The sequence below is a fragment of the Lepisosteus oculatus genome, chromosome 22, assembly GCF_040954835.1.
Source record: "Lepisosteus oculatus isolate fLepOcu1 chromosome 22, fLepOcu1.hap2, whole genome shotgun sequence".
NCBI lineage: Eukaryota > Metazoa > Chordata > Actinopteri > Semionotiformes > Lepisosteidae > Lepisosteus > Lepisosteus oculatus.
Genome location: NC_090717.1, coordinates 14,623,063 through 14,650,077, shown reverse-complemented (window position 1 = coordinate 14,650,077; position 27,015 = coordinate 14,623,063). Strand labels below are relative to the sequence as shown.

General features: G+C 51.8%; 5 protein-coding genes across 10 annotated transcripts; 2 read left to right on the top strand and 3 right to left on the bottom strand.

The window, feature by feature from the left end:
• Positions 1–247: 247 nt before the first annotated feature.
• LOC102689636 (protein-tyrosine sulfotransferase 2) lies at positions 248–9,000 on the bottom strand. Of its 3 annotated transcripts, XM_015366212.2 has the most exons (8): positions 8,179–8,529; positions 4,375–4,450; positions 2,655–3,236; positions 2,114–2,431; positions 1,813–2,011; positions 1,216–1,266; positions 1,062–1,109; positions 248–981 (listed from the first exon to the last, which is right to left on the bottom strand). In XM_015366212.2, exons 3-7 carry the CDS (start codon positions 3,161–3,163, stop codon positions 1,077–1,079), a joined length of 1,110 nt encoding a protein of 369 aa, XP_015221698.2. In that variant the 5' UTR covers positions 3,164–3,236; positions 4,375–4,450; positions 8,179–8,529; the 3' UTR covers positions 248–981; positions 1,062–1,076. The 3 variants fall into 3 exon arrangements, with proteins under 3 accessions (XP_015221698.2, XP_015221699.2, XP_006640541.2); XM_015366213.2 differs by lacking the exons at positions 4,375–4,450; positions 8,179–8,529 and adding an exon at positions 8,837–9,000; XM_006640478.3 differs by lacking the exon at positions 4,375–4,450.
• Positions 9,001–9,688: 688 nt separating this feature from the next.
• crybb1 (crystallin, beta B1) lies at positions 9,689–12,529 on the bottom strand. Its single transcript, XM_006640298.3, has 6 exons — positions 12,425–12,529; positions 11,475–11,623; positions 11,238–11,356; positions 10,741–10,873; positions 10,360–10,502; positions 9,689–10,089 (listed from the first exon to the last, which is right to left on the bottom strand). Exons 2-6 carry the CDS (start codon positions 11,595–11,597, stop codon positions 9,912–9,914), a joined length of 696 nt encoding a protein of 231 aa, XP_006640361.1. The 5' UTR covers positions 11,598–11,623; positions 12,425–12,529; the 3' UTR covers positions 9,689–9,911.
• A 3,002-nt stretch (positions 12,530–15,531) lies between these two features.
• On the top strand, positions 15,532–18,110 carry cryba4 (crystallin, beta A4). Its single transcript, XM_006640297.3, has 6 exons — positions 15,532–15,597; positions 16,322–16,365; positions 16,545–16,663; positions 16,900–17,041; positions 17,129–17,271; positions 17,923–18,110. The coding sequence occupies exons 2-6, from the start codon at positions 16,327–16,329 to the stop codon at positions 18,068–18,070; spliced, it is 591 nt and encodes a 196-aa protein (XP_006640360.2). The 5' UTR covers positions 15,532–15,597; positions 16,322–16,326; the 3' UTR covers positions 18,071–18,110.
• A 672-nt stretch (positions 18,111–18,782) lies between these two features.
• On the top strand, positions 18,783–23,930 carry LOC102689432 (hepatic lectin-like). 4 transcript variants are annotated; one of them, XM_015366217.2, is made up of 8 exons: positions 18,783–18,978; positions 21,795–21,886; positions 21,971–22,048; positions 22,153–22,251; positions 22,431–22,556; positions 22,725–22,864; positions 23,082–23,203; positions 23,553–23,930. In XM_015366217.2, exons 2-8 carry the CDS (start codon positions 21,802–21,804, stop codon positions 23,704–23,706), a joined length of 804 nt encoding a protein of 267 aa, XP_015221703.2. In that variant the 5' UTR covers positions 18,783–18,978; positions 21,795–21,801; the 3' UTR covers positions 23,707–23,930. The 4 variants fall into 4 exon arrangements, with proteins under 4 accessions (XP_015221703.2, XP_015221702.2, XP_015221704.1 ...); XM_015366216.2 differs by having other exon boundaries at positions 21,759–21,886; XM_015366218.2 differs by having other exon boundaries at positions 18,784–18,978; positions 21,759–21,886; positions 22,527–22,556.
• LOC138224483 (phospholipase A2-like) lies at positions 23,866–26,653 on the bottom strand. Its single transcript, XM_069182097.1, has 4 exons — positions 26,550–26,653; positions 26,007–26,157; positions 25,355–25,488; positions 23,866–24,225 (listed from the first exon to the last, which is right to left on the bottom strand). Exons 1-4 carry the CDS (start codon positions 26,587–26,589, stop codon positions 24,107–24,109), a joined length of 444 nt encoding a protein of 147 aa, XP_069038198.1. The 5' UTR covers positions 26,590–26,653; the 3' UTR covers positions 23,866–24,106.
• Positions 26,654–27,015: the final 362 nt, after the last annotated feature.

The window sequence follows — 27,015 nt, the reverse complement described above, 5'->3', positions numbered from 1 at the left end:
GACACATCAGGAAACAATATTCCAGTAACGCTACCACCCACTGAGGCCACGAGAGGGCAGTGGAGATTTGGTCTGATCACAGACACTGCTTCTGCAGCTCAACTCTCTCCGCTCTCTCTGGCCGTCCGTGACCCAGAGTCAGAGGCTCAGACACTGGGGCAATGCATGAGGGGCAGAGAGAATACGGACAAGTCTCCAATGGGCTTCTCGACTTTAGTAGCGGCTCACAACAAAGGTTCAGAAGGAAGAATTTTATCTTTTTTATTCTTTTGTTATTATCACAATACAACTTGTAAAAAACTCAGAGAACAACAGCTCTTTGAGAACATACAAACACTATGAAACACAAAACCCAACAGCGCAATAACCCACTTCTCCCGGGCTCCTTCCCAACTGCCCCTTCCGATTTTCCCATTTAATTGAAAGTAGACAAGTGAAGGACCAGCCTCTATGAATCGTGTACTCAATCATTCAGAAAAACGTGGGGTGTCGTTCCACAGCACCCCTGAAGTGATGTGAAGCTTCTCCAGTGTCCAAACACACAGCCGGGCTCCAGCTCTGCTCCCACTGCTGGTCCAGCCCCCTCCTGCCCCAAGACAGGGGCTGAGGCCCGACTGGCTGTCCAGCAGAACCGGCTGACCGCTTGTCCATTTGGTGTGGCTGAGACACTCAGAGCAGTCTGACACTGGATGTGAAGACAGCAGGGGACACTGCAGAGCTGCGACGAGGAGAGGGGAGGGGAAAGTAGAAAAGACAGCGGGAGGGGGTTGGGAGAGGAGACAGGGGCAGAGCATGAAGTACAGAAAGTGAGAGCCGCAGACGGGGGGACATTCCTCCCTGCTCGTGGGGCAGGGGAATCCGATGCATGAGGCATCACTAGCAGTCCACTGCAGGTCCAGGTGTTGGACACCCCTCTGTTTCGGGACGGCTCCAGCTGCGCAGGGTCTTTGTGTCCACCTGCGTGTCTGGCTGTGTGTCCGTCTGAAAGAGAGGCAGCTGCTTGAGGAGGAGTGTGGGTCGCGGGGGGGGAGAAATGGACAGGAGGAGGAAGACGTACTGACCTGCTGCTTCCTCTCTCACCTCTCTGTGTCCGACACATTCAGAAGCACCTGGGCGGGATTGAACACAGTCAGAGTGGCACACTGGAGAAAACTGACTCACTGACCCACTCCCTGGCACACGAGCCACATCAGCTCACAGCGGACGTTCTCTTACCGGCAGCTGCCCTTTCAGTTTGGAGGGTGTCTTATAATCCCCCTTCAAGACCTGCAGGAGGAAGACAGTGAAAGAGTGAGAGTCTCCGAGGACGAAGAGAATGAAAGAGTGAGTGACTGGCTGTATGAGTGAGATGTATCGCAGAGCAGAAAGGCAGGACTAGAACCTCAACCTCCTGTCTCCTGGAATTGTGGGCTATGAGACACCCAGACATCTGAGCACAAAAACCCCCTAACTGACTGCTTTGTATGTCTCCACCATTAAAAGTCAACCCAACAGTTCAGTACTGCTGACAGTATGGAGGCACCCTGCTGTCATCTGTGACTCAAACCTGCCCATCTATCTGCCATTCGGAACAGACAGTTAACTGATAGTAACATAAGAGTGGGGATTAACAGTAATTGACCGTAATGTTGGAGTCAGGTTCAACAGTAAGAGGTGACAGTTAACCATTCAAGCCCGTACCTAAACACACACTAAAATACTTTAAGGAGCAGCTCAATTTTGTAGCAAACGCTGGACTGCAGTTTCCTTATTGCTTTCCGGGACCAGTGTGTCTGGAGTCAAGGCGCAGGCGGCGGCAAGCAGCCCACCCACCCTCTCCGTGTTGTTGAGGACAGCGGGCTCCGCCTCTCCGTAGCGGGGTGGGTTGGCGTGAGGGTCGTACCCCAGCCGGCTCAGCATGGGCGCGATGTCGGCCATGTCGGCCAGCACGTCCTCAGGGATGTGGCCCACCCAGCGGGACAGCGCCTCCAGGTTGACGGGCTTGATCACCTGGTCGGTGGAGCGCTCGACCCTGCAGAGGGAGGGCAGCAGGGACAAGCTCAGCCCCGCGGCGCACAGACAGCGCAGAGGCCGGCGGGTGGAGAGCCATGCCGGCACGAGACCGAGCCCTTGCCTGGACAGAGACACGCCCCCGGGCTGCCCGATGGCGTCCTCGTGGTGCAGCACAGCCTCGTCCCAGGCAACGTCCAGGAAGCGCAGGATGGAGCGCAGGGTCTGGCGCGGCTGCAGCACCAGCGTCTCGTAGCGCACCGCCATGCAGCGCAACGGCCCCACCTGCTGGCACTGCAGCAGCATGGCCTCCATAGCGCGGCTCCACTTGGACAGGCAGTCGCGGTAGCTGGACAGGTCGAAACCGGCGATCGTCACCTTCCGCGTGATCATGGAGTGCACCGCTGCCCGGCCGTCCCGGAACATCAGCAGGAATTTCGACCTGCCGGAAGGGACAGGTGAGAGGCGGAGGGAACCAGGCTCGCAGAGGGGCAAGGTCAGGAGAACACAGCTGCTGACGTGAGGGGGAGGGCAAGAGGGTGACGGAGTGCAAAGGGCCGGAAGAAGTGGGGGGGGAGTGAGGATCCTCTCTTGTATCTCCTCTCCTGTAATTCCTGTCCTCTCCTGGCACCTCCTAGCGTGAAGGAGGGGTGTGGGAGTCTCACCTGGGGAAGATGCGTGACAGGTAGAGGGCGCTCTTCAGGGTAAAGGGGTCTTTGTTGCAGAGCACGGGCGCCGGCTCCCCGTGCCGCGCGATGACCTCCAGGATGAAGGAGGAAATGGCCGAGTCGAGCACTTGGTCCGTGACCCCCGCCTCGTCCAGCCGCTGCTTCTCGCGCGAGGAGCGCGCCCAGGCCTGCCGCATGGCCAGCAGGCGCGGGATGACGCGCGTCTCCTCTCCGCAGCGGATCAGGGGGTGGGCGTCCAGCATGGCTCTCATCAGCGTGGTGCCGCTGCGGGGGACGCCGCCCACGAACACCAGGGGCGTGGCCTTGCTGTAGCGGTACTCCACTCGCCGCCAGTCACGCACGGACACGCCCTCGTGCTCCGGCACCATCCTGCCCCAGCCTCCCGCCCGCTGGCACAGCAGGACCCGCTGGCACACAAGCACCAGCGCCAGCGTCGCCCCGGCACAGCACACTGCCATGGCAACGCGCCGCAGAGACAGGCGCATGCCGACCGTCGTGCAGAGAGCCCCTGTCCGGCCTCAGAGCCTGGCCGTGTGAGGCTCCTCCGTCATGGCAAACCTGCAGGGACAGAGAGAGGTCACCTGCACACACCGTGGAGTGAAGAGAGTCAACCCCCCATCAAGAATCTGGCTCCAAACATTTGAAAGTGTGATCCAACCCATTGCCGTAAATGGCAGTGAAGTGTGGTCCCCTCACAGACCAGGACTACTCTCAATGGGACAAACACCCCACAGAAACTCTGCACATGGAGATCTGTAGAAACATCCTCCGTGTGCAGAGAAAAACTCCTAACAATGCGTGCAGGGCCAAATTAGGCCAGTACCCACTAATGATAAACATACAGAAGAGAGTATCTAAGTATTGGCTACACCTCAAAAACAGCAATGAAAACTACCAACACAAAGCCCTGCTGAGCCAAGAGCTGAGCCCAACAAAGAGCCCCCTGAGCCAGCTGGTCTGAGGCTGACTGGCCCGAGCCAGTCAGCCTCAGGACAGCACTGCGAGAGCACCACAACTCAGATTCAACCACATCACAGCACAGATCAAACAGCAATATCTTACACACTGGGACACACACACAAACACAATATAAACTGGAATGCTACAGAACAGAACCCTAAACAGACAATATACACTAGCCAAATATTTGACCAAGATAAGAAACAACAAAAAGAAACAGACCCTGACGAAGTACAGGCTCAGTGACCGCAGCCTGGCCAGAGAAACTGGACACAGGCAGACCTGACTGCCCAGAGAGGACAGGCAGAGTGACCACAACCTGGCCATAGAAGCTGGACACAGGCAGACCTGGCTGCCCAGAGAGGACAGGCTGTGCTCCCACTGCCAGCGGGGAGAAACACAGACAGAGGTGCACTTTCTACTGCACTGTGACACATATTTTGGGATTAGAGAAACATTCTTCTCTAAATTCAGAAATCTCATCCCAGAGTTCCCACACCTGCCAGAATCACAACGGGTCCCAATCCTGCTGGGAGAGGGTGGAGGGAACTCAGTTGAACTGGCAGCCCAGTGTGTGATCTCCTGTCACAGCCTGAGGAACAGTGATTAGCCCGCTCTGGCCTCCAGGTCCAGCTGCTCTGACAGTAACCGCAGCCCGCGGGGGCCGCAGGGCGGCGAGGTGGAGCTCATCACCACGGCCCCACCAGTGCTCAACTCCCAGTCCACTCACACTCACCAGTGCACGGGCAGGGGCTGCACAGGACTCTGCTCAGAAACGAGACGCAGCACGAGCCCGGTCTCCCGGCTGCGAGCTGTGAGAAGGCAGGACAGAGAATCGGAGAGCCAGACGAGCTGAGAGAGGCAGGGGGTGTCGATTCCCGGGGGGGCTCTTAAGCCTGGCGCGCAGCAAGATCCTCTGGGACAGGGTTCGATCCCTCAGCCACCGCAAACACTAAATTACGGGCTGGAGAGAGAAGCTCAGCTTTCACACAACTGCATTAGGCTGGCTGAACATCAATAACGACGGAGAGAGAGGGAGAAAGAGCCCTGGGCTGGCTGGCCCTACTGCTCTCTGTGTGCATGCTGTGGTATACAGGGCCTGTACAGCAGATCACTGTACTGTGCACACTGTACAGGGGTACAGTGTGACTGCGAATTATACTCAGGGTTATATTGCAAGTTTCAAGAGGCAAATACCACAACTTTACAAGCCCATTTCCACAGAATGAATAAACATAAAAATGTGCAATGTGTGTGTTAAAAAAGTTTGTTCCCACTTAAGAGGAAGGAAAACCTCAGCACTAAGACATAACCTTGGAAAGCCTCATTTACAGACGGCAGCTATGCACTGTGAGTATATTCTGTACAATGTTCAGTCAGTAAGTGCAGCATGTTCAGTAGCTCTGGCCAGCGTTCAGGCTACTGGGTTTCGCACTCTGAGTCAGAGGTCACAAGCACAGAGCTGAAACTGCAGGGCAACAGGAAGAGAAGACTTCCTGTCCAGTGTGGGTTAATCAGTGACACAGCACGCATTGACTGGATTCTTCAGCCCAGGCCCAGGCCTGTCCACACCAGCGATGGCTCTCATGGTCTCACGGTCTCCGCCTGCCCTCTGGCCTCTGCCTCTCTGCCTCCACCCTCAGCCCTCCGCCTCTCTGCCTCCACCCTCAGCCCTCCGCCTCTGTCTCTGTCTCTGTCTCTGTCTCAGACTGCAATCTGCCAGTGATCGCTCTGTTTGCAGGCCCTCTGGCTTCTTGTTTCTTGCAGTTTCCTCTTTCTGCACAGAAAGGTGAACTTGGCAGCCGCAGTGCCGGCTCCGAGCCTGTGGTGTTCGGAGTGTGGGTGAATGCGTCAGTCTGCCCCGGCTCTCTTCCCAGCCCCCTCTGCACGGTCTGGACACTCTAAGCCTCCCCTTCCTGCCTCCATCAGCACACAGCTACAGGAAACAGCCCAGAAAACCCTGATGGCGAGAGATAAAGGCTCATATCTGCACGTTCACAGGTGGAGGCACAGATACAGAAAGTGGAGATAAAAAGAGTGAGGGAGAGGGAGCAACGTCAGACAACGAGGGCTGGGGAGAGACATACACACATCTTCACTGTCTTTAGCTGATTGTTGTGCATGTCTTTGTTCTCTTAAATTTGTTCTGTGTTATTTGCCCACTGTACTGTTCTGTGTCCTGGTCCCCATTGTAAACATCTTGGTAAAATCCTGTGGCCATGTGACACAAATTGCTCTTCTGACCTTAAACCAACAGAGTAGGTGGTGGAGAGCAAGTTGTCTTGTAATATTCCCTGCTCAAGAACGGAATAACTGACTCTCTTTAGCCTTGAACAGATAAAACTACAGGGGAACTGATTCAAGTACTCTGACTCTTCAAATTCATTGACAAAGTAACCTCAGCACATTTCATCAGAACCAACAATGAAATAGACGATACATGTGGAAACTACAGGGAAGTGCATTGACTTTTCATGAAGGGCTGTGGGAGTCTGGAACAAGCTGTCCTGGCCTGTTGTTGAAGCTGATACAATTAGCAACTTCCTCCCAAACAAGCTAGATGTTTGCTTGTATCCCCTCTTATCTCTCCCGCTCTTACTAGAGAGAGGTAGAGAGCAGAGGTGTAAGAGAGCAGCCCTCGACTCACACCTGCACAGGAAGTGAAGCCGTGTAGAGGAAGGGCAGGTGTGAACAGCCAGCTGCCGAGTTGAGAACTGCGACTCTGACACTGAGCACCCAGAGGAAGAGCCCCTGGAGCTGGCACAGTGCCCACAGCTGCCAGCTCCAGTACTAAATGTGCCCCACTCTTACTACATTGATAATCAGGCTCCAATTAATTACAATGGAAAATAAAGCCCAGATGGAAAAACATTCATTTACAGCCTCTTGCCTCTTGATAGATTTTCACCTTCATGTCTGGACATCTGGGCAGACAGAACTGACTCTGGAGCACAAGGCTGTGAAAATTCCCATCAGCAGAAACAAAACCCTGGACTGACAGGCCGATGGCTCTGCTCTCCTGCAGCCTGCATGTGGCACTGGCTGGCCCACGAGGAGCAGCCTTCCACCCAGTCCTAGTCCTCCCACAAGCCGGGTCGCGCCAACCCGGCCTACAGTACACCAGGGCACTGTGGGCCGACAACACAAGGACACCATCCACCTGGATACGCGTACCTTTGGATGGTGGCAACCCACACAAACATTGTGCATTTCTTGTGTATTTTCTATTGTTGTTCTGTAAAGCACTTTGAGAAGGCACCTGTAAAGGCGCTGTTATAAACAAGGGGACTCGAGCCCAGGACCCTGAAGCTGAAAAAGTAGCCATGCCTCCTCGTCACTCCCCTTTAGAATCAACATTTTCTTATAACTTGAATGTTGTGTATATTCATGTACAACCTGCCCTCCAGCTTCAACTCAGCCTCTTGCAACCATGTGAAACTGAAGCCTTTGCTGAATTTCAAACAGCAGCATGAGCAATGGGGCTACCTTATCAATACAATCTGCTACACACCAATATCAGATCAATATCGGCGGTGATACAGAGGTCAGTTAAGCTTCTGCTCCTGTGCATGAGGATTCTGACCTGTTGGCGACACCTCCCCAATCCTTATTTCAACTGACTGGAGTGCACAGATAATTGAACTAATCACTCCACTATATTAAAAAGCTTTTGCATGGGGACTGTAAGTCACAAACACACAGGTCAGTGACCTCTGGACAGCACACACACACACAGGTCAGAGGGGTCTGGCCAGCACGCACGCACACAGGTCAGCAGGCTCTGGACAGCACAGAGTCCAGGACACAGACTCGGTCAGAGCCTCAGCATGTATGGTGTGTTCACTCTACCCAGATGCCACAACACCGGCACAAAACAGAGCCGGCACAAACATAGCACGACATGTTGCATATGTCACTATGCGCACTGCACACAGGGGGTTATATTTTGAGATAACTCGAACAATAACTGAATACTTTATGAACCGTTGGGGGACGCGAGTTTGGTGCATATTTTAATACAGCAGCACACGTCGTGTGCCAGCAGAACGACGCACAATCACCCCTCCGGCCGGCGCTCCCCTGACTGCGACCAACACGAACCACGCAGTTCCCCCACCCGGCAGCTGCGGGGGCCCTGCTCAGCCGGTCGCGGAAGAGAAAGAGAGGCTCCGCTACCGTCACCGTACAGTCAACGACTGAGCCGCGCATCCCCGCACGGAAGCACAGCGCGCCCGCCACGATTGCGCTTTTTCCCGCAGAGCTCCCCGACTTCACAGGCCCGCCGGCGTGCATGCTGTCACGGCCCGGGTCCGAGCCTGCCCCGCTGGAGATGTCGGGGGTACAGGGCGCACGGAGCCCCGAGACGCTCCAGGCGGCCAGCCTGCAGCCCAGCCTGTCAGGAAGCGCCAATCTCTAACCGGGGGCTGGAGGCACGGCTGTGACAAAAACTTTCCGCTACTCTGCTGCTCCCCCGGCCGGGGCAGACCCAGCCCGCAGACGGCGGCCGCGACGTCGGGAAAGAGGAAGGGCGCAAGTTTACCTTCGGCTCCGATTCTCCCTGCGCTGCTGCGGCTTCCCTCCTCCTCACACTCCCGATGCCAGCTCGCCGACCTCCGTGAGCGCAAACCGATGGTACCCAGTGTTTTGAAACACAACACCCGTTCGTCTCCGAGCAGACCGGGGGCAGGACCGGCGGGGCAGCGCGTCACGCCAGTGACGTCAGACCCACACTGCCAGAGGGGGGCTCAGCCGCCCAGCGCCGCAGTCGGCGTCTGTAAAAATCGCTACTTCTGGGGCTCCGTGATTTGTACTTGACCTCCGACAGCGGACAAGTGTTTTGTGGTTTGTTTTTGTTCACTTGATTTTTTTGGATACCCTTTTCTCTTTGCTAGTATTATTTAATGTCGTTTAAAAGTTTGAAAAATAGTCAGTCTTTCAGCTCAAAGTGCAACATCGATGAGACGCATAAAAATAATTATAATAATATTCACAGCACAGTCACTGCCGCCCAGTTCACTCGGGGTTCCGGCTCTTATCTAGTAAACCCGTCTGTCCCCCGGTGTTGTCACACCGCCTGGGCACAATTACTGCGCTCAAATTCCATAAAGGGCATTTCACACTGAAACTGCGCTGGACACATTGGAGTTCAAAAGCGCTTGATCTGAAAGTGATCTGAAATACTTTGGACTACACTTTACCTTGCTGCATTGCTCCAAAATGCAGTTTCTCACAGCAAAGTGCCGGTCTGGCCTGAGACGAGCTGTGCTGCAGTGAAGTTGTTTCCTCCTGACCCTCTGCTGAGCTCCATGTCTGGCCCTGCTGCCACAACGGACTACGTGCGTGTGCAGGGATACAGCGGCCCCTTGCGGTGACTTTGTGGAACTGCCCTTGATCGAGCAACCCGCCAGTGCTTGCCGGACTGTTCTGGACCCTGGTCTTGCTGTGAGGGACTGGACCCTGCTGGACCCTGATCTTGCTGTGTGTGACTGGACCCTGCTGGACAGCAGAGCTGCTGTGTGGGACTGGACCCTTCTGGACAGCGGACCTGCTTTGTGGGACTGAACTGTTCTGGACCCTGGTCTTGGTGTGTGGGACTGGACCCTTCTGGACAGCGGACCTGCTGTGTGGGACTGGACCCTTCTGGACAGCGCACCTGCTGTGTGGGACTGGACTGTTCTGGACCCTGGTCTTGCTGTGAGGGACTGGACCCTGCTGGACAGCGCACCTGCTGTGTGTGACTGGACCCTTCTGGACCCTGGTCTTGCTGTGTGGGACTGGACCCTTCTGGACCCTGGTCTTGCTGTGAGGGACTGGACCCTCCTGGACCCTGGTCTTGCTGTGTGGGACTGGACCCTGCTGGACCCTGGTCTTGCTGTGAGGGACTGTCGGACTCAGGTCTGGACATGAGAACTCAATGTGCAGCAGAAATGGACAGAGAAGCAAGTGAATAAGAGAGGCGAGAGAGCGGAGAGCAAGGATGGGCAGAACAGAGAGTGAAAAGAAGCAACAGGAACACACAATCAACAAAAAACAGGAGAAACCCACAGATCTGTCTTCCAAAATGTTTATTTGGCTTCACAAAGTCAGTCACGTCCCAGTGGACACGCTCCATTATGGTTCTCGTTGATGGAAGGGAGGGAAGGGGTTCCGGGTCAAGTTTCAAGGCTTTCTTTTTTAAAAAAGATTAAATATTATTTTAAAATGGGGTCTCAGAATGGGATAAAAATGGCCGTGGGTCACGGCGCGATGCAGGCTGCGGCCTGTGGGGGGCGCTCACTTGCTGGCCATGGTGAAGTTGAAGCAGCCCTGCTGGTGCCACTGCATGTCGCGAATCCGGCGCATGGACTGGATCTGTGGCTGGAAGGCACACCACTCGTTCCAGTGCCTGTAATCCCCACACTCAAACAGGTACTGGTAGCCCCTGTACCCAGGATACTGGTACCCCACCCAGCTGCGAAGAGAGAGAGAGATTTATTCATTTCACCTCAGGTCAGTTTTCAGCTCAGGTCTACATGTGCACCTCAGTATTGCCAGCAGTCCCCTCTAGGAAATATTGAGTACGTCTTGTTCTGCAAAACATTAACCCACCTGCACCACCACAGCCGAATTCTTCATCTCTTCCCCAGTTCCTCTTACTCTCCCAGTCCCTTTCCCTCTCTCCCCCAGTCCCACTCCCAGTCCCACTCCCAGTCCCTCTCCCTCTCCAGCTCCCAGTACTCACGCTCCCCCAGGCACCCTCACGCTGCCCACACGGTCACAGAAGCCGTACGCCCACAGACTGGGCACATCGTCCTCCTGGATCTCCATCTTGTTGCCCTTGAAGTCAGCGCACTCGAACAGACAGATCTTGTGCTCCTGGTTGTCCTGGAGGGGAAGTGTTATTATTGGGACTGATATTAGTAGTGATGCAAACCTGTTCATCTTAAACTAGAATGAGTTCTAAGACTGCACTTCAGTGTGCCCATCAGTGTTTCAGGGTGTCAGTGAGTGTGTTGGTGTGTAAGCATGTCAGGGAACGTGCCAACGTGCCAGTGTGGCAACAACTGTGGCAGTGAACGTATCAGCATGTCAGAGAGGATGTCAGCATGCCAGCGGGCCTCACCATGCGGACGGGCCTGAAGGACATGAAGCAGTCGCTGCGATAGCTGTTGGACCAGGTGTCCCAGCGAGGATACTCTCCCTTCTCCAGGATGAACATCTCCCCACGGAAATTGTTCTGCTCATAGGCAACCCAGCTGGAGACAGAATAGAGGGGAGAGAGGGAAGGAGAAGAGCCAGAGAGAAAGAAGGAGGGAGAGACAGAAAGAGAGAGGGAGGGAAGTTGAGGAGGAGAGCAAGAGATAAAGAGAGGAAGGACATGACAGAGGAAGAGCAGGATGAGAAAAAAAATGTCAGAGGACTCACCAAGGGAGGAAGAGACTGAAGACATAACCAGTGCTAATTTCTGTGGATGGTGAGTGTGAATGTTCAGAATCTCAGCACTGTGTAGCAGCAGTGGTCCTGCAGAGTGTGCGCTGTTGCAGGGTGTGGTGTAGTCTACTGCACTGCGCGGGTCATGGCAGCAGGAGCAATGGTGGCGGGCGGGAGGGCGGGACTCACGGGCCACACTCGATGCGCACACTGCGCACCCTGTCGAAGCCGCGGTCGCACAGGTTCACACACTCGTTCTGGAACTCCATGTAGCGGCCCTGGAAGTTCTCCTGCTCGTACACGATCATCTGCAGAGGAAGCACAGAGGCCCATACAGTGCCTGTCCCCAGTACAGTGCTGAGTGCAGAAGGGATAGGACAGAATAGTACAGGGTAGTGCTGGGTGTTCCTGCCCCGTTTCACTCACTCTGTAGGAGCCCATGCTGGGTTCCCCCGTCTTGGTGGCCTTGCTGGTGGGCGCAGGTGCAGGGGTGCCTTTGTCCTTGGCATCGGTGCCCTGGCTGGTGGCGGACTTAGCGGTCTGAGACATGATGAGGGTTTAGGAGAGTCTGAGAGCTTAAAGAAGATGCAGAAAGGAGAGATAGAGCAGGTTTATATCTGAAGAGCATCACCCACAACACAGTCACCCCAATGGTATGGAACCCAGTCAAACAGTCTCCATTACTACAGCACTATCAGTGTGCCAGTGCTGTAGCACAATGACAGAATGTCTGGTGGCTGCCCTGACACAGCTCCCTGCTCTCCTTCTGCCCTGCCAGAGGTGGACAGCCTGGTGTCACAGCTGAGCCACGGAGACTGCTGGGGAATCACAGCACAGGCAGGGGCCTGGCCTGTGAAACAGCAGGAGCTCCTGAGACACCAAATATTAGCTTGGTTTCAGTGCACAGGATCTTGCAGATTGCTGGACTTGTTCAAGATCCCTGCAGATCCCAGTATATCCAACAGAGATTCCTAGAGATCCTTCCAGAACCTCCACAGCCACACCATTCCAGGCTGCACTCCCAGGCTCGTTATACACCAAAGCCCAGTGTGGCCCATAGGCTGCCCCAAAACTCATCCCAGGACAAAAAAAAAGAGTTTCCTCCAAATAGCAGTGAGTCACCAGGAGAGCATCAGACAGCATCCCTGTGCACCAAGGCTGAGAGCCACGGACCCTCACTGATGGCCTGCTGTTCTCAGCAGCTCCATCTGCCTCGTGTCCGGCTGTCCGGCAGCTGGGCACTCACTGAGGGCCGCGGCTGAGCTTGTCTGCTCCAGCTCATTGCCACAAGGGCCAGCCGTGTGCTGGGCTGGAGGTCTGTCTCAACTTGCTTGGCAGGTGACTGGTTGCTGCTGCTGCGGTTCTCTGCCTCTTACCTGCTTGCAGAGCTGCAGTGCAGTGCGGTCAGCTGGTGCTTGCTGGCCTCTCTGCCCTGCAAAGCCTTTTTATACCCTGGCAAGAGGAGCGCTCCCGGCTCTCTGCACAAAGGAAGTGCACGTGTCATCAGAGCCCCCCCTCCGCCGGCCAAACCCGCCTGTCATCATATCTGCCAAAGCCCCCGGCCGCCCAGAACAATCGCTGTGGCCGTAAGCAGTTTGCATTGTGAGCAGGGCAGAAAGGAAAGCACTGACTGTGGGGATTTGAGGCTGTAGCTGGATGGGCTGCACTGGGACGTATAGAGTGGAGGTCAGAGCTGCACCCCCACCCCTATCCCCTGCTTTCATTCAAACCCTCAGGCTACATGGGAGAGAAGCACAGGAGATGTGTTTAATTTCTTGTTTGCCTTCTCTTTCTTTCGCTGTGTGGTCTCCTGTGTGACATGCATTGTGAGCCTTCGGCCATCATGGTGCAGCAGAACCTGTCCTCAGTAGACTTACCTGGTGAAATGAGGGATCAATATAATCATGTGGTCTTAATTTAATGCACACAGGCTCAGGCCTAACACTTGGGTCCTCCACAGTCCCCTGCAGTCGGAACAAGGCGTTTTGGGGTCAGGGGTAGCGTTAGGGGTATGGCTGGCTTTGTGCATGGAGCTCATGGATGCTCCTGAAGAGTTTTAAGGCACAGGAGCAAAGACAGTGCCACACACACAGGGAGATGATTTTACAGAAGAGGTGACTGATGACTAATACTGTACACCTACAGCTGCAGTAAGATATCAGCTGCGCAAGGCAGCACAGTTCCTGTCTGTTACCCAACAATCTGATGTGTTGAAAACTGCACACCACTTCTCTGCACTCTCACAATTTAATGCTGAGCATCTTTATGGTCTTTTTCCTAAATTTAATTATATACCCATCCAATTTGGAATTGTCAGTTGTGTTTTTACATGTCAGCCCACAGCAGGGATGGGGCCACGGTACTCAGTCTAGGGGAATAAGGACATGCAAACTCCTCTATTCCTCATCTCTAACAAGTCCACCCACCCATCACAACCAGTAATCTTCTGACACATCACAGACTCCTCTGACCCGCCCACCAATCACAACCAGTAATCTTCTGACACATCACAGACTCCTCTGACCCGCCCACCAATCACAACCAGTAATCTTCTGACACATCACAGACTCCTCTGACCCGCCCACCAATCACAACCAGTAATCTTCTGTCACATCGCAGACTCTGCTCAGATGCTTCAATGCTGATTGGAAGTTAAAGATTTGATTACATCTGAGACAGCCCTGGTCAACAAATCCCCAATATTGTTATTTGCAAATAAACAGGAAATGAAACATTCTGCCATCATACAGCCAGTGAAATGACTGAGGCAAAATCATGATGTCTTGGTCCTAGCATTCAACCTGCACTTGGAGTGACTCCTATATTTCACAAAAAATAACCTGTCCAGCTTTTAAACACATCTTTAAATAAAGTAAATTAAGTAATGGCAGAAAAATTAAGAGGAAACGATTGCAGATGTGACTGTGCAAACAGTAGAGCGTTGGAAATTTAGTTATACTGTGTGCAGTGCCCCGCAAAAGAAATGGGACAACAGAGATTGTTTTACAGTAAAATAAATTGCTGTCTCAGTTCTTGTGCGGGGCACTGTGTGAGGGAACTGCTCCTGCAGTGCTAGGTGTGTCAGACAGCCGGCCAGTGGCTGGAGTGTTTGCTATTCTGCAGTGAGAATGGTGAGAATACCAGCCGCCCTGTTGCCATGGTGATTTAGTATTCTGAACACAGCCCGTTTCCCACCAGTGTCTGCAGGACAGGAGCTCCAGAATACCAATCACCTGTAGCACACTCAGCCTGGACCCTTCACACAGACAGGCTCTGTAGGAAACCACACAGCTGCTCTGACCATTACTGTCTTTCATAAATAGGGTGTATTATAAATCTGAACACAAATGCCTTCTTGAGAGGAAGTTTACAATAAATTATCCTAATGAACCAGCAGTAAACGAATAATCCAGTTAAACTATTCCTGTTCGTGCGTACATTGATAATCACCCCCATGTTTTCCACAATGGTCTCGTCTTCTACTGTATGTCAAGCTGTTAAAGGGCTTTCAGGTCTGATCCTGACTGCCAATGGGAGGGATGGGTGGGAGCTGTGCTCTGGCCCGTGTCTTGGCTTGTGCACGTTCCTCACGGTGAGCTGCAGCTGAAGACACAGCAGGGCTCCCTTGCAATTCTCTCCTCCGCTGTCGGCCAGTTCTGACCTGGCTCTGGGTCCCCGTCACAGCACCGGCACCATGGAAGCACTTGTCCAGAGGGCTGTGTCCTGACAGTGTGCTCAGAGCTCACCTGCCGTGAGCCAGGGGCTTCCGCAGGACTCAGGTCGCTCAGCTAGTGAGAGTCCTCCTGACTCTAAATCACATGGTTGCACAAGTGGGGCACAAACTGAGGGATAGTCATAATAATAAAACAGCCCGACTCTCCGGACGGAAGCACACTGACGTTTTGAAAATACCTGGGACTTTCCAATGATTCTTATTGAAGCAAATTTTCCAATTGAATCCAACAGAAATCCCAATCAGGGCAATTTCAGCTGGAGAATTGAGGAGTCATGGAAAAAACTCCAATCAGCTTTCCTTTCCTACAGGAAAGAGAGAGAGTTTGGGTTTCTCCCAGTGTGGTGCTTTGTGACAGTCTATCAGTTACACTGTTCATTCTTCCTCTCTCTTCTCCTCATCCCTTTTTTCCCCCTCTCCCTATCTCCCCTCGGCACTCTTCCTCTGTCTTACCCTGCTCTCCCATGCTGACCTCTCACCTCTCTCTGTGCTCCCCTCTGTAGCACCCCTGTCCCCCGTCCCCTCACTGTCCTTGCAGTCCTGATCATCCCTCCTGCTGTCTCCTTGCCCGGAGCCCAGTGCCTCCAGGTGCCCCTGCCCCCGGCCCCTCTGGAGGCCGCTGAGGTGATAGTGTGGCGTCTGCAGTTCCTGTGCGTCTCTATAGATTAAGCCCTTTGTTGTCGAACAATGTTGCGCCCCTCCCTTGTGCTGAGCTGGGGCTTTGCACTGGGCTGGATGCCACAGGAGGCTTTAAAAGTGAGCAGAGAGTTCCAGCCCTCACTCTCAGAGCAGGACACCCGCGGGCATCACAGCAAGGTGAGTCTCCCTCCCTGCCTCTCACTCTCTGTCAGCATCTGTCCATACACGAGGATGCTGGGCTTACCAGTGTGAAGACGAACAGTAACAGGCAACTCCCTGGCTTGTAAAAGTGCTGTGAGGAAGGTCTATTATGAGCAAACTAGTTTTTAAAGCATGTGGTGAGATGTTTGGTTTCTCTAGTCTACTGTACTGTAGGTTCACTGTGTGCTTTTGTCACAGTCTCTATGTCTGTCTGTTTCCACACTGCTGTGGATTTTATAATTCCCTATTCAGCTGCATGAGCCTCTGTATCTGGGTAGAGTGCATGTGGTGCAGAGGGAAAACTATCAACAGTAACAGGTTGTCCTGTGAAGGGAGAAAGACACTCTTAAAATAATTATAAAGGCAAATTTATAACAAAAAGAAATAACAAAATTGTAAAAAAAAGACAAATTTAACCTTTTTAACTCTGAAAAGTTCAAGTTCGTCATTATACTCACATAGAGGGATATGGTATAACGAAATGCTATTTAGCTACCTCTCAGTCAGAAAGAAGTACAAAAAACAACAACAATACCATTGTATAAGAAAAGAAAGAGATAATTGAGTGAAATATGGAAAGATTGTTAATATATGTTATATGTTAATATGTTATAATCCAGATCATCGTCCTTGCCTTATACAGGTTAAAGACTCAGACATTCAGCTTCTCACTCATCCAGCTGTGTTTTTTCTGTTGCAGATAAAATGACTCACCACTGTACCAAATTCTCTGGCCACTGGAAGGTAAGTTTGCTACATCTCAGCTTGCACTGCCATGTTTTCACCACACGGTTTCCCGTGGGGCTGGGACTTGTCTTGGCACGTGACGGTCAGCGTGTGCCAGGCCTGCAGAAAGACCCAGAGAGTGTTAAAAAGCGCCCCCCAGTGGCTGACAGTGGCACTGCTGTCTCTGCCCTGCCCAGATCATAGTGTGGGACGAGGAGTGCTTCCAGGGCCGCCGGCATGAGTTCACCTCCGAGTGCTACAATGTGATGGAATTCGGCTTCGAGACGGTGCGCTCCTTCCGGGTCGAGAGCGGGGCGTGAGTATAGGGGACAGGGGGCCTGAAGGCCAAGAGGGGGGTATCTTGGAAAAGGGAGGCAAAGAAAGGAGACTGGACAAGAGGGGAAGTAAAAGGGGGAAAGGAGAGTGTGGGCACAGAGCGGGTGTGTGGGTGCTGCAGGAAGAGTGGGGATCTTGAGCCGTCTGTGGGGGGAGGTTCCTCACGAGGGGTCACTGTGGTCAGCTCACCCTCTCCTCTCCCCCTGCCCGTCCCAGCTGGGTGGGGTATGAGCATTCAGCCTACCAGGGGCAGCAGTTCGTGCTGGAGCGTGGCGAGTACCCGCGCTGGGACGCCTGGAGCGGCAGCAACGCCTACCACATCGAGAGGATGACCTCCTTCCGGCCCATCGCCTGCGCGGTGAGTATCGAGCAGCGCACCACCTGAGCCCAGGCCTGCTGGCTGGCGTCTGCGGCCCTGTCTTCTAACAGCGCACCCTCTTGACAGAACCACCGGGAGTGCAGGATGACTATCTATGAGCGCGAGAACTTCCTGGGTCGCAAGGGCGAGCTGAGTGACGACTATCCATCACTGCAGGCCATGGGCTGGTGCAACAACGAAGTGGGCTCTTTCCGTGTGCAGTCTGGGGCGTGAGTATCTCTCTGTGCGCCTGTCCGTGCCTGTCTGCACCTGTCCACACTTGACTGCATCTGACTGCGTCTCTCTGAATCTGTCTGCGTCTGACTACCTTTCTCTTCGTCTGTCTGCGTCTCTCTGTGTCTGCATCTCTCTCTGTCTGTCAGCAGCTGAGCAAGTGCCTAGCTGACATTACACACATGAGAGGCCTTGCCACAGGAGTTAATTTACCTCAATGAAATGAGATAAGACAACACCAAAAAGGGTAAAAAGTCACAGCACAGCATTTGAAAATGGACAGAGGTTCAGAAGGAACTCTGACCTCATCCACCTTCACTCTCCTACTTACCAACATCCCTGTTCCTGAGCTCCTCCTTGCAACCCTTCTCCACCCTCACAGCGGCTCCCTGGCTCATTCCTTGCCATGTTGAGTGTCCTGTTAGCCTCATGCTTACAGTCAAGATGTTCAAGTCCTTGGCTCTTTCAATTGCTATCCTAATCAGCTTTGTTGCTGCATCACAGTTTTTATCAAACTACAGATAATTAAATTCATGTTTAAATCTCAAAATCCCACTTCATCACTGTGTCACTCTGCTCTCTGTGGCTCCTGCAGTGCGGGGAGAAAGGCTCTAATCCCACTGCCTGTGTGTCTGTTTCCCTCCCAGCTGGGTGTGCTACCAGTATCCTGGTTACCGTGGCTACCAATACATAATGGAGTGTGACCGTCACTGTGGGGAGTATAAGCACTGGAGGGAGTGGGGATCTCACGCCCAGACCTTCCAGATCCAATCCATCCGCCGCATCCAGCAGTGACCCTGAGTCCAGCCTTCAATAAACTGTCTTTCTTAAACTATACCTGCTGTCACTGGCTCTCTGTTCAGAATAATATTCTAGACCTGTTGTGATCAGTCACTATGCTGTGTCCATATCAACACACTGTACTGTACAGATCAATCACTGAACAGATTAATACACTGCACTCTGTTCAAATCAATCAGTGTACTGTTCAGAGCAAATCACTGTACTGTGCATACCTTTCATTGTACTGCACAGATAAATACATTACTCTGTGTCAGGATCAATACACTACATTCTGTTCAAACAGACCAATCACTGTACTGTAGGGATTAATACATTGCACTGTGTTGATCAATCGCTGCACATTGTCCAGATCAATACACTGTATCTCTATGATCTTTGGCGTAAATATCGGTACCCAGGCTTGCCAAGTATTGTGCAGAATGTGAGCTGCATTGCTCTGTCTGCTCTGTAGATACACTGTTTTAAACACTGCTAGGGTGAAGCAGAGCTTTGAGTGTCCTAGGAATCTCAGCTGTCATAAAGATATAATAAATTAATCAATATGGAAATACTGTATCTCTGCCTGCAGCAGCCTCTCCTCCTGCTGTCTGAAGAAGTTTCCCAGCCAGTTGGAGATATTACTTCTGCAAAGACACACCCAGCAGAGCCTTCCTGACCAATGAGGGTTTGGGGGTGTTCCTGAGGGCTGAGTTCTGCAGCCAAGGTCGGAACAGGCAGCACAGGAGACAGACAGGAGAACCACTGGCAACAGGAGACAAGAGGACAGTGCCTGGACATTCGCAGTGCAGCTGCTATTCTGTTGGTGAGGAAGAGGAGGGACATCCCATACAGTGGAGACAGAGACTCACCCAGCTCAGGGCACCACAGTCCTCTCCACGAAGCGCTGGACACTGACCACGGTGAAGAGTCTGACCTCTTTCCCTCCAGCAGCACTTGTCTCCCTTCTGCTTTCTTCCTATCTGTCGATTCACCTCCTGCATGTGCTGGTCCATTCTGTGGAATGAATTCAAGTGTAAAACCTGTGGTGTTAGAGGAAAGGCTGTAAGATATTTGACTTGGCTGTATGAAGTAGGCAGAGAGAATTTGTTGATTCCATGTTCACTTTTGGGGGACACAGTGACACAGCGGTTAGCATTCTGCTTCGCAGCACTGGGACCCTGGGTTCAATTCCAGACCTGGGGTGCTATCTGGGTGGAGTGTTCATGTTCTTCCCGTATTTGTGGGGGTTTCCTCCCGCAGTCCAAAAAATACACTGGTAGGTTAATGGGAAAATTGACCCTGGTGCAAGTGTGTGTGTGTGCCTGCCTTGTGATGAACTGGTGTCCTGTCCAAGGTGTATCCTGCCTTGTGCCCGTTGCCTTCCAGGACAGATTCCCCGGGACCCTGATTTGGAATAAGTGGATAGATGTTCACTTTCCTTTCTCTCGCAGTTTATTGGCGTCACACAAAAAGAGTGAGAAAAATACTGATGAGACCTGGTTCTACTCGCTGCAGAGTTTTGGTATTCTCTGGCTGTGTTTGTGCTGCAACATGTTTTTCAGTGAAGCCAGCACACGTAGATGTTATTGATCTCTGCATTAATGATCAACAGGAGCACACTGTGCCCTTGATACTCACATGCCTGGATCATCTGTTTATTCTGTGCTCTTGTGAGGAGGACCCTTCCTGAGCCCCCACATGTGTTTTGACCAGTCTTACTCTGCCAAACATTTGCCAGTAACAGCACAGCCGGTCACCCTGGTCAGCTGTGCATGCAATTCAGTAAAAACAGACACTGTACAGAAACATCTGTGGTGTTAGGTCTAATATTAGGATTAGAGCTGACATACAGTGCCTTGCGAAAGTATTCGGCCCCCTTGAACTTTTCAACCTTTTGCCACATTTCAGGCTTCAAACATAAAGATATAATTTTTTTATTTTATGTGAAGAATCACCAACAAGTGGGACACAATTGTGAAGTGGAACGAAATCTATTGGATTTTTGAAACTTTTTTAACTAATAAAAAAATGAAAAGTGGGGCGTGCAAAATTATTCGGCCCCCTTGCGTTAATACTTTGTAGAGCCACCTTTTGCTGCGATTACAGCTGCAAGCCGCTTGGGGTATGTCTCTATCAGTTTTGCACTTCGAGAGACTGAAATTCTTGCCCATTCTTCCTTGCAAAACAGCTCGAGCTCAGTGAGGTTGGATGGAGAGCGTTTGTGAACAGCAGTTTTCAGCTCTTTCCACAGATTCTCGATTGGATTCAGGTCTGGACTTTGACTTGGCCATTCAAACACCTGGATACGTTTATTTGTGAACCATTCCTTTGTAGATTTTGCTGTATGTTTGGGATCATTGTCTTGTTGGAAGATAAATCTCCGTCCCAGTTTCAGGTCTTTTGCAGACTCCAACAGGTTTTCATCCAGAATGGTCCTGTATTTGGCTGCATCCATCTTCCCCTCAATTTTAACCATCTTCCCTGTCCCTGCTGAAGAAAAGCAGGCCCAAACCATGATGCTGCCACCACCATGTTTGACAGTGGGGATGGTGTGTTGAGGGTGATGAGCTGTGTTGCTTTTACGCCAAACATATCCTTTTGCATTGTGGCCAAAAAGTTCGATTTTGGTTTCATCTGACCAGAGCACCTTCTTCCACATGTTTGGGGTGTCTCCCAGGTGGCTTGTGGCAAACTTTAGACGAGACTTTTTATGGATATCTTTGAGAAATGGCTTTCTTCTTGCCACTCTTCCATAAAGGCCAGATTTGTGCAGTGTAAGACCGATTGTTGTCCTATGGACAGACTCTCCCACCTCAGCTGTAGTTCTCTGCAGTTCATCCAGAGTGATCATGGGCCTCTTGGCTGCATCTCTGATCAGTCTTCTCCTTGTCTGAGCTGAAAGTTTAGAGGGACGGCCAGGTCTTGGTAGATTTGCAGTGGTCTGATACTCCTTCCATTTCAAGATGATCGCTTGCACAGTGCTCCTTGGGATGTTTGAAGCTTGGGAAATCTTTTTGTATCCAAATCCGGCTTTAAACTTCTCCACAACAGTATTACGGACCTGCCTGGGGTGTTCCTTGGTCTTCATGATGCTCTCTGCGCTTTCAACAGAACCCTGAGACTATCACAGAGCAGGTGCATTTATACAGAGACTTGATTACATACAGGTGGATTCTATTTATCACCATCAGTCATTTAGGACAACATTGGATCATTCAGAGATCCTCGCTGAACTTCTGGAGTGAGTTTGCTGCACTGAAAGTAAAGGGGCCGAATAATTTTGCACGCCCCACTTTTCATTTTTTTATTAGTTAAAAAAGTTTCAAAAATCCAATAGATTTCGTTCCACTTCACAATTGTGTCCCACTTGTTGGTGATTCTTCACATAAAATAAAAAATTTATATCTTTATGTTTGAAGCCTGAAATGTGGCAAAAGGTTGAAAAGTTCAAGGGGGCCGAATACTTTCGCAAGGCACTGTAACCAAATTTACTCCAGCTACACACTGCTGGGGTGGACAGTGGTTTCAAACATTTGAGTTGTGATTTCACTATAAGGTCTGAGCCTGATGTTGTTCCTCCTGCTGTCTCTCTCTCCTGACCTTGCCATCTTTCACGGACACTGGGCATCCCATCTCCTCCTCCTCTCCCTGTCTGTCCCACTCTTTACCCATTTCCCTCTCATCCCAATCTCTCTCTCAGACCTCTGCACCCCGCGTTTCCTCTCTTTTCTCTCAGAACAGCAATGGACCGTGACGATGGCTATAACAAATTCCATAACACAGAGCTGGAGACCAGTTACCATGGTAACAGCCTCTTCTCGCATGCAGGTAAGGCTGGCCCACACCTGCCACAAGGTGACGCCCATGTGCCAGAGCTGTGCACGGAGTACTGTAACTCTCTGTGTCTTTCAGGGAAACGCTGGCCCTGCCTGCTGCATACAACTCTCCTTATGCTGCTGCTGGTCCTACTGCTTCTCACGGGACTGAAGTGTGAGCATCTTCTCCCTCGATTTGACTGGAAACACTCTGGCACTGCAGCACTGACACTAACACAGACTCCTTCCTTCCTGCTCACTTCCTCTTCTCTGCCTCAGTCTCTTTAGTCCAGCAGGAGGTCGCAGAGGTCAAGCTCCTCCTCCTGGGCATGAACTCCTCAAAGGCAGAGCCTCAGGGTGCCACCCTCAAGCAAACAGGTGAGGTCTGAGACTGGCAGGACAGATACCGAATTCCTGCACCACTGAAGTAACCCACAACACTTGCAAATATTAAAACGTTAACAGCGACACATCAAGAAAAAAAATGTAGCCCTGCACAGATAGGAAAACCTTTTCAAATCCTTCCCTGTCCACAATGAACCATTGCAATATTCCAGTGCTCCCTGGACAACCCTGTCTGTGCCCTGCAGCAGTAACCCTGCTCCTCAGGTACACTGCACAGCCAGCTCCACTCTTTCCTCTTCCTCTCCCAGCAGGACTGGCAGTTTCCTACACTGAGGGAGGTGAGTACATTTGTTTTTCATATCTGGGACAAAGTGACACAAAGAGAGCTGCTCACTGCAGCTCCCTAACATGCTGACGGTCAGACCCAGGGAACTGCAGCTGCAGGTGCACACTCACCTGGGACTGTACATTGTCCAGATATCCCTCTGTCCCCATGTGCTGAGCAGGGGACTGTGGTGAGGGCTGGATCCAGTTCAAGATGAGCTGCTACTTGATGGCCACTCAAAAGAATAGCTGGCATGATGCACAGACTGCATGTGTGCAAGAGAGAGCGCACCTGGTGGTCATCAACACTGCAGAGGAGCAGGTGAGAGAGGGGAGCTAAGCAAAAACACTGAATAGATGAGTGAGGAGTGTGATCAGGCTGTGTAGATGAGTGAGGAGTGTGATCAGTTCTGTATAGATGAGTGAGCAGTGAGCAGTGTGATCAGTTCTGTGTAGATGAGTTAGCAGTGAGCAGGGGTATGTGTACAGAGAAGGGATGTTCAGGTGTATAATGGCCTCTTTGTCCTTCTCTCTGGTAGGATTTCTTCTCTGAACAAGTGGACATTGCAGTGAGGCAGGTCTTCTGGATCGGGCTACACGACAGGAGTGAGGAATCCAAGTGGGAGTGGGTAGACGGCACAGACTTCAGCTCAACCCCACAGTAAGCAGCCCCCTGGGCAGTTAAAGGGGTTTGTGGAGGAGTAGGAGGAACACACTCCAAACAGTCCCCCTACAATCTGTTTTTGACTAAACTGATATATTCATATTGAATCAGGGAATGAGGTTGTCTCAGCGTGGAATGTGTCCTGCTTGTGTAACTAACTCCATGGGCATTTCAGCAACAACTCAAGCAGAAAATACGAGCTACATCATTACATCATACTGAGTTAAAACTGATCCTGACGTAGTCAGGATGTTGGTGAACTTGGTCAGGTGGTACATTATTCAGCTTTCTGCCCCTCTCTCTCCCTGTCACCTTTCCCTCTCCCCCTCTCTGTCTGTCTCTGCAGTTTCTGGGACCTTGGCCAGCCTGACAACTGGCAGTACTCTAATCTCGGGGAAGACTGCGTGCAGTTGCATCGCTATGCCATAGAGCCAGGGCGCTGGAATGATGCAAACTGTGACCTTCGCTTCCGCTACATCTGCGAGAGGGAGAGGAAATAAAGAATAGTGCCCCCTATCACCCAGCACAGGAACAACAAACAACAGGAACTAGTGTCATACAACCCCAATCGATTTTTAAATCAGTTTTACTCTTATATGCCGCCAAAGAAACACATCTGCTTCCTTTGTAGAATCAATAAAAAACACGACTGAGCTGCATGAAGTTTTGCTCTTTTATTGTGAAATCCTCGACAATTATAAATAAAGACAGAGAAGCAAATGAATTGGGTGTTTGGCTGTAATCTAAATGCTGCACTGATCTGTACAATGCAAACCTAGGTGAGGCACCTGGGGAGAGGGATCACGGTGAGGACAGAAAAAGAGTGCTGGTGCAGGGAGGGTGGATTGCAGACCAGAGGGCAGAGGAGGGTCACTGGCACCGGCCCGAGGGCAGAGGGGATCACTGACAACGGTCAGAGGGCAGCCTCTTGTTCTCCTCGTTGTATCCTGCGGTGCTGAAGCACATGGCCGCCTGGCGGTCACACTCACAGATGAACCTCTCACACTCGTCATTGTTTTCTGAGAGGAGGAGGGTGGAGAAGAGGAGGCAGTTAGAGAGCATTCCAGAGACACACAGCACCTCCCTGCAGCAGAGACACACAGCTCTTCCCCACAGCAGAGACACACAGCACCTCCCTGCAGCAGAGACACACAGCACCTCCCTGCAGCAGAGACACACAGCTCTTCCCCACAGCAGAGACACACAGCACCTCCCTGCAGCAGAGACACACAGCACCTCCCCACAGCAGAGACACACAGCACCTCCCCACAGCAGAGACACACAGCACCTCCCTGCAGTAGAGACACACAGCACCTCCCCACAGCAGAGACACACAGCACCTCCCTGCAGCAGAGACACACAGCTCTTCCCCACAGCAGAGACACACAGCACCTCCCTGCAGCAGAGACACACAGCACCTCCCCACAGCAGAGACACACAGCACCTCCCCACAGCAGAGACACACAGCACCTCCCTGCAGCAGAGACACACAGCACCTCCCCACAGCAGAGACACACAGCACCTCCCCACAGCAGAGACACACAGCACCTCCCCACAGCAGAGACACACAGCACCTCCCTGCAGCAGAGACACACAGCACCTCCCTGCAGCAGAGACACACAGCACCTCCCAACACGCCTCTCCACACCTGGCTCAGAAGTCCAGCTCTACAATGAACCTGCCCAGGAAGTGACTGTCTCCTGTGAGCTCAGTCACGTAGCTGGATCTGCATTCAGAGCTACAGTGCAAAACCAGTTTATCTGCATATCTGTGCCGCAGATTCCCAAACTCACCCCACATTCGGAATGTGAAATGAACAATAAAATCTAACCTTACATCATTCATTCATCAAGCCTTGATATGTTGGGTCATCCAGTTCAAGCTATTGGGAGCTTTCCAATTGATTACAAAGTACAGCATCTTAGGAATTGACTGGTTCTAACCATCTGATTTTCCAGATTGAGAAAGTGTGACACGTGCATTAGCAAACTTCACCATTGTTCCCAAAACAATCCCAATTTGAGAAGGCAGTTTTATCCAGATGTGTCACCTGTTCTAAATCGCAGCTCTGCCAGGGTAATGTCTGAGATTCCGGCTCCCTGCCACTGCAGGCCATGCGGCTCACATGGCCAGGACAGCATCACTCACCTTTGCAGGTGATGGTCTTGGTTGTCTTGTCACAGGTGTAGGAGTAGATCTCAGTGTAAGGGTTGTCCAGGATGGGGAAACAGGCATCGTGTTTCATGGCGGCTTCATAGCAGTGATCATGCACCTCACAGCACCTGTCACACACACAGGCGCACATGCTGGGTCACTGCAGCCAGCGGGAGAGTCCGGGTACAGTCAAGCCCAGAGCATCTCACTCGGGGTGAAGACATTAGCAGGATGGCACATTGCCGTGGCCTTTGCTCATCTGTCCTCTCTGTCTCTCTCTTCCCTCTGTCCCCTCTTATTATTATTAGGGAAGCACACTGTGAGTTTCCTCCCCCAGTAGGATTGGGCGTTGTTTTTATTTGGGCAGGTGTGGGAATTCTGGGATAAAGTTTGTTAATTTGGGGACGAATGTTTGTCTAATCCCAGAATATTTGTCACAGTGCAGTAAGAAGTGCATCTCTATTTCTGTTTCTCCCTGCTGGCAGTGGGAGCACAGCCTGTCCTCTCTGGGCAGCCAGGTCTGTCTGTGTCCAGTTTCTATGGCCAGTCTGTGGTCCTCTCTCTCCAGATGTGTGAGTCTCTTTCTCCCCTGTCCTCTCTCTCTCTCCAGCCCCCCTCCACTGCTGGGGATTTTGAGAAAGCTCACCTGTCAAGTTCATCCACAGGGGTCCCAGAGCCCCCATAACCACAGTAGCAGCCATAATCAGAATAGTCCACAGCTGGCCAGGTCTCTGGCATCACACAGACAATCATGTTCCTGAACTGCCAGAGAGCACGGGGATGGAAATCAGCCAGCACTGAGAGAAAGGGAGAGGCACAGTTGGAGTTATCAGCGTCTAACCTGCAGAAAGCATCTGTAAATCGATTTTAGATTCAAAGGGCCTTATCAGCATTACCCCAAAAATTACAGTGTTGCCAAAGCAATCCTAGTCTGTCTGACTCCCAGTTTACTGGGGCCCTCTGCTGGTGTTTATAAGTCATTACAACACCAGTGCAAATAGTATAACCTAACCCTCAGCTTTTCCCAGTGACACACTCTCCTGTCCCAAACCCAACAGTACAGTGTAGCTATGAGCCATCACTGAAATACTGAAATCTTGTTGAAATGCTTCTTTTCTCCCAAGATAATTATTTTCTCTCATGTTCTAGCAGTTTTTGTTTTCTTTTTCAAGGCCTCAGCGGGACTCACCTGCACATAGCACAGTGCTCAGGATCAGCAGAGTCTTCATGACGCTGTGCAGAGAGCAGCCACAGGTCCTGCACTCTGCAGCCAGTCACACCTGTATTTATACTTCACCCTGGCCTTGAGGGGGGCATGATAATCACCCACAGGCACACACACACACACACACATTCACCCTGCCTGTCACTAACACACACACACACATTCACCCTGCCTGTCACTAACACACACACACACACACACACAGACACCCTGCCCATCACTAACACACACACAGACACACAGCCACCCTGCCCATCACTAACACACACAGACACACAATCACGCTCCCAGTCACTGCCCTACAGTAACCAATTAAAATCTATTGATTAGTGCTCCATCCTTATATTTTTAATGCTCTTTGGCAGCAATACCTAACGTTAACAAACACACACAAACATGCACATATACAACCACTGACACACAAGAACAG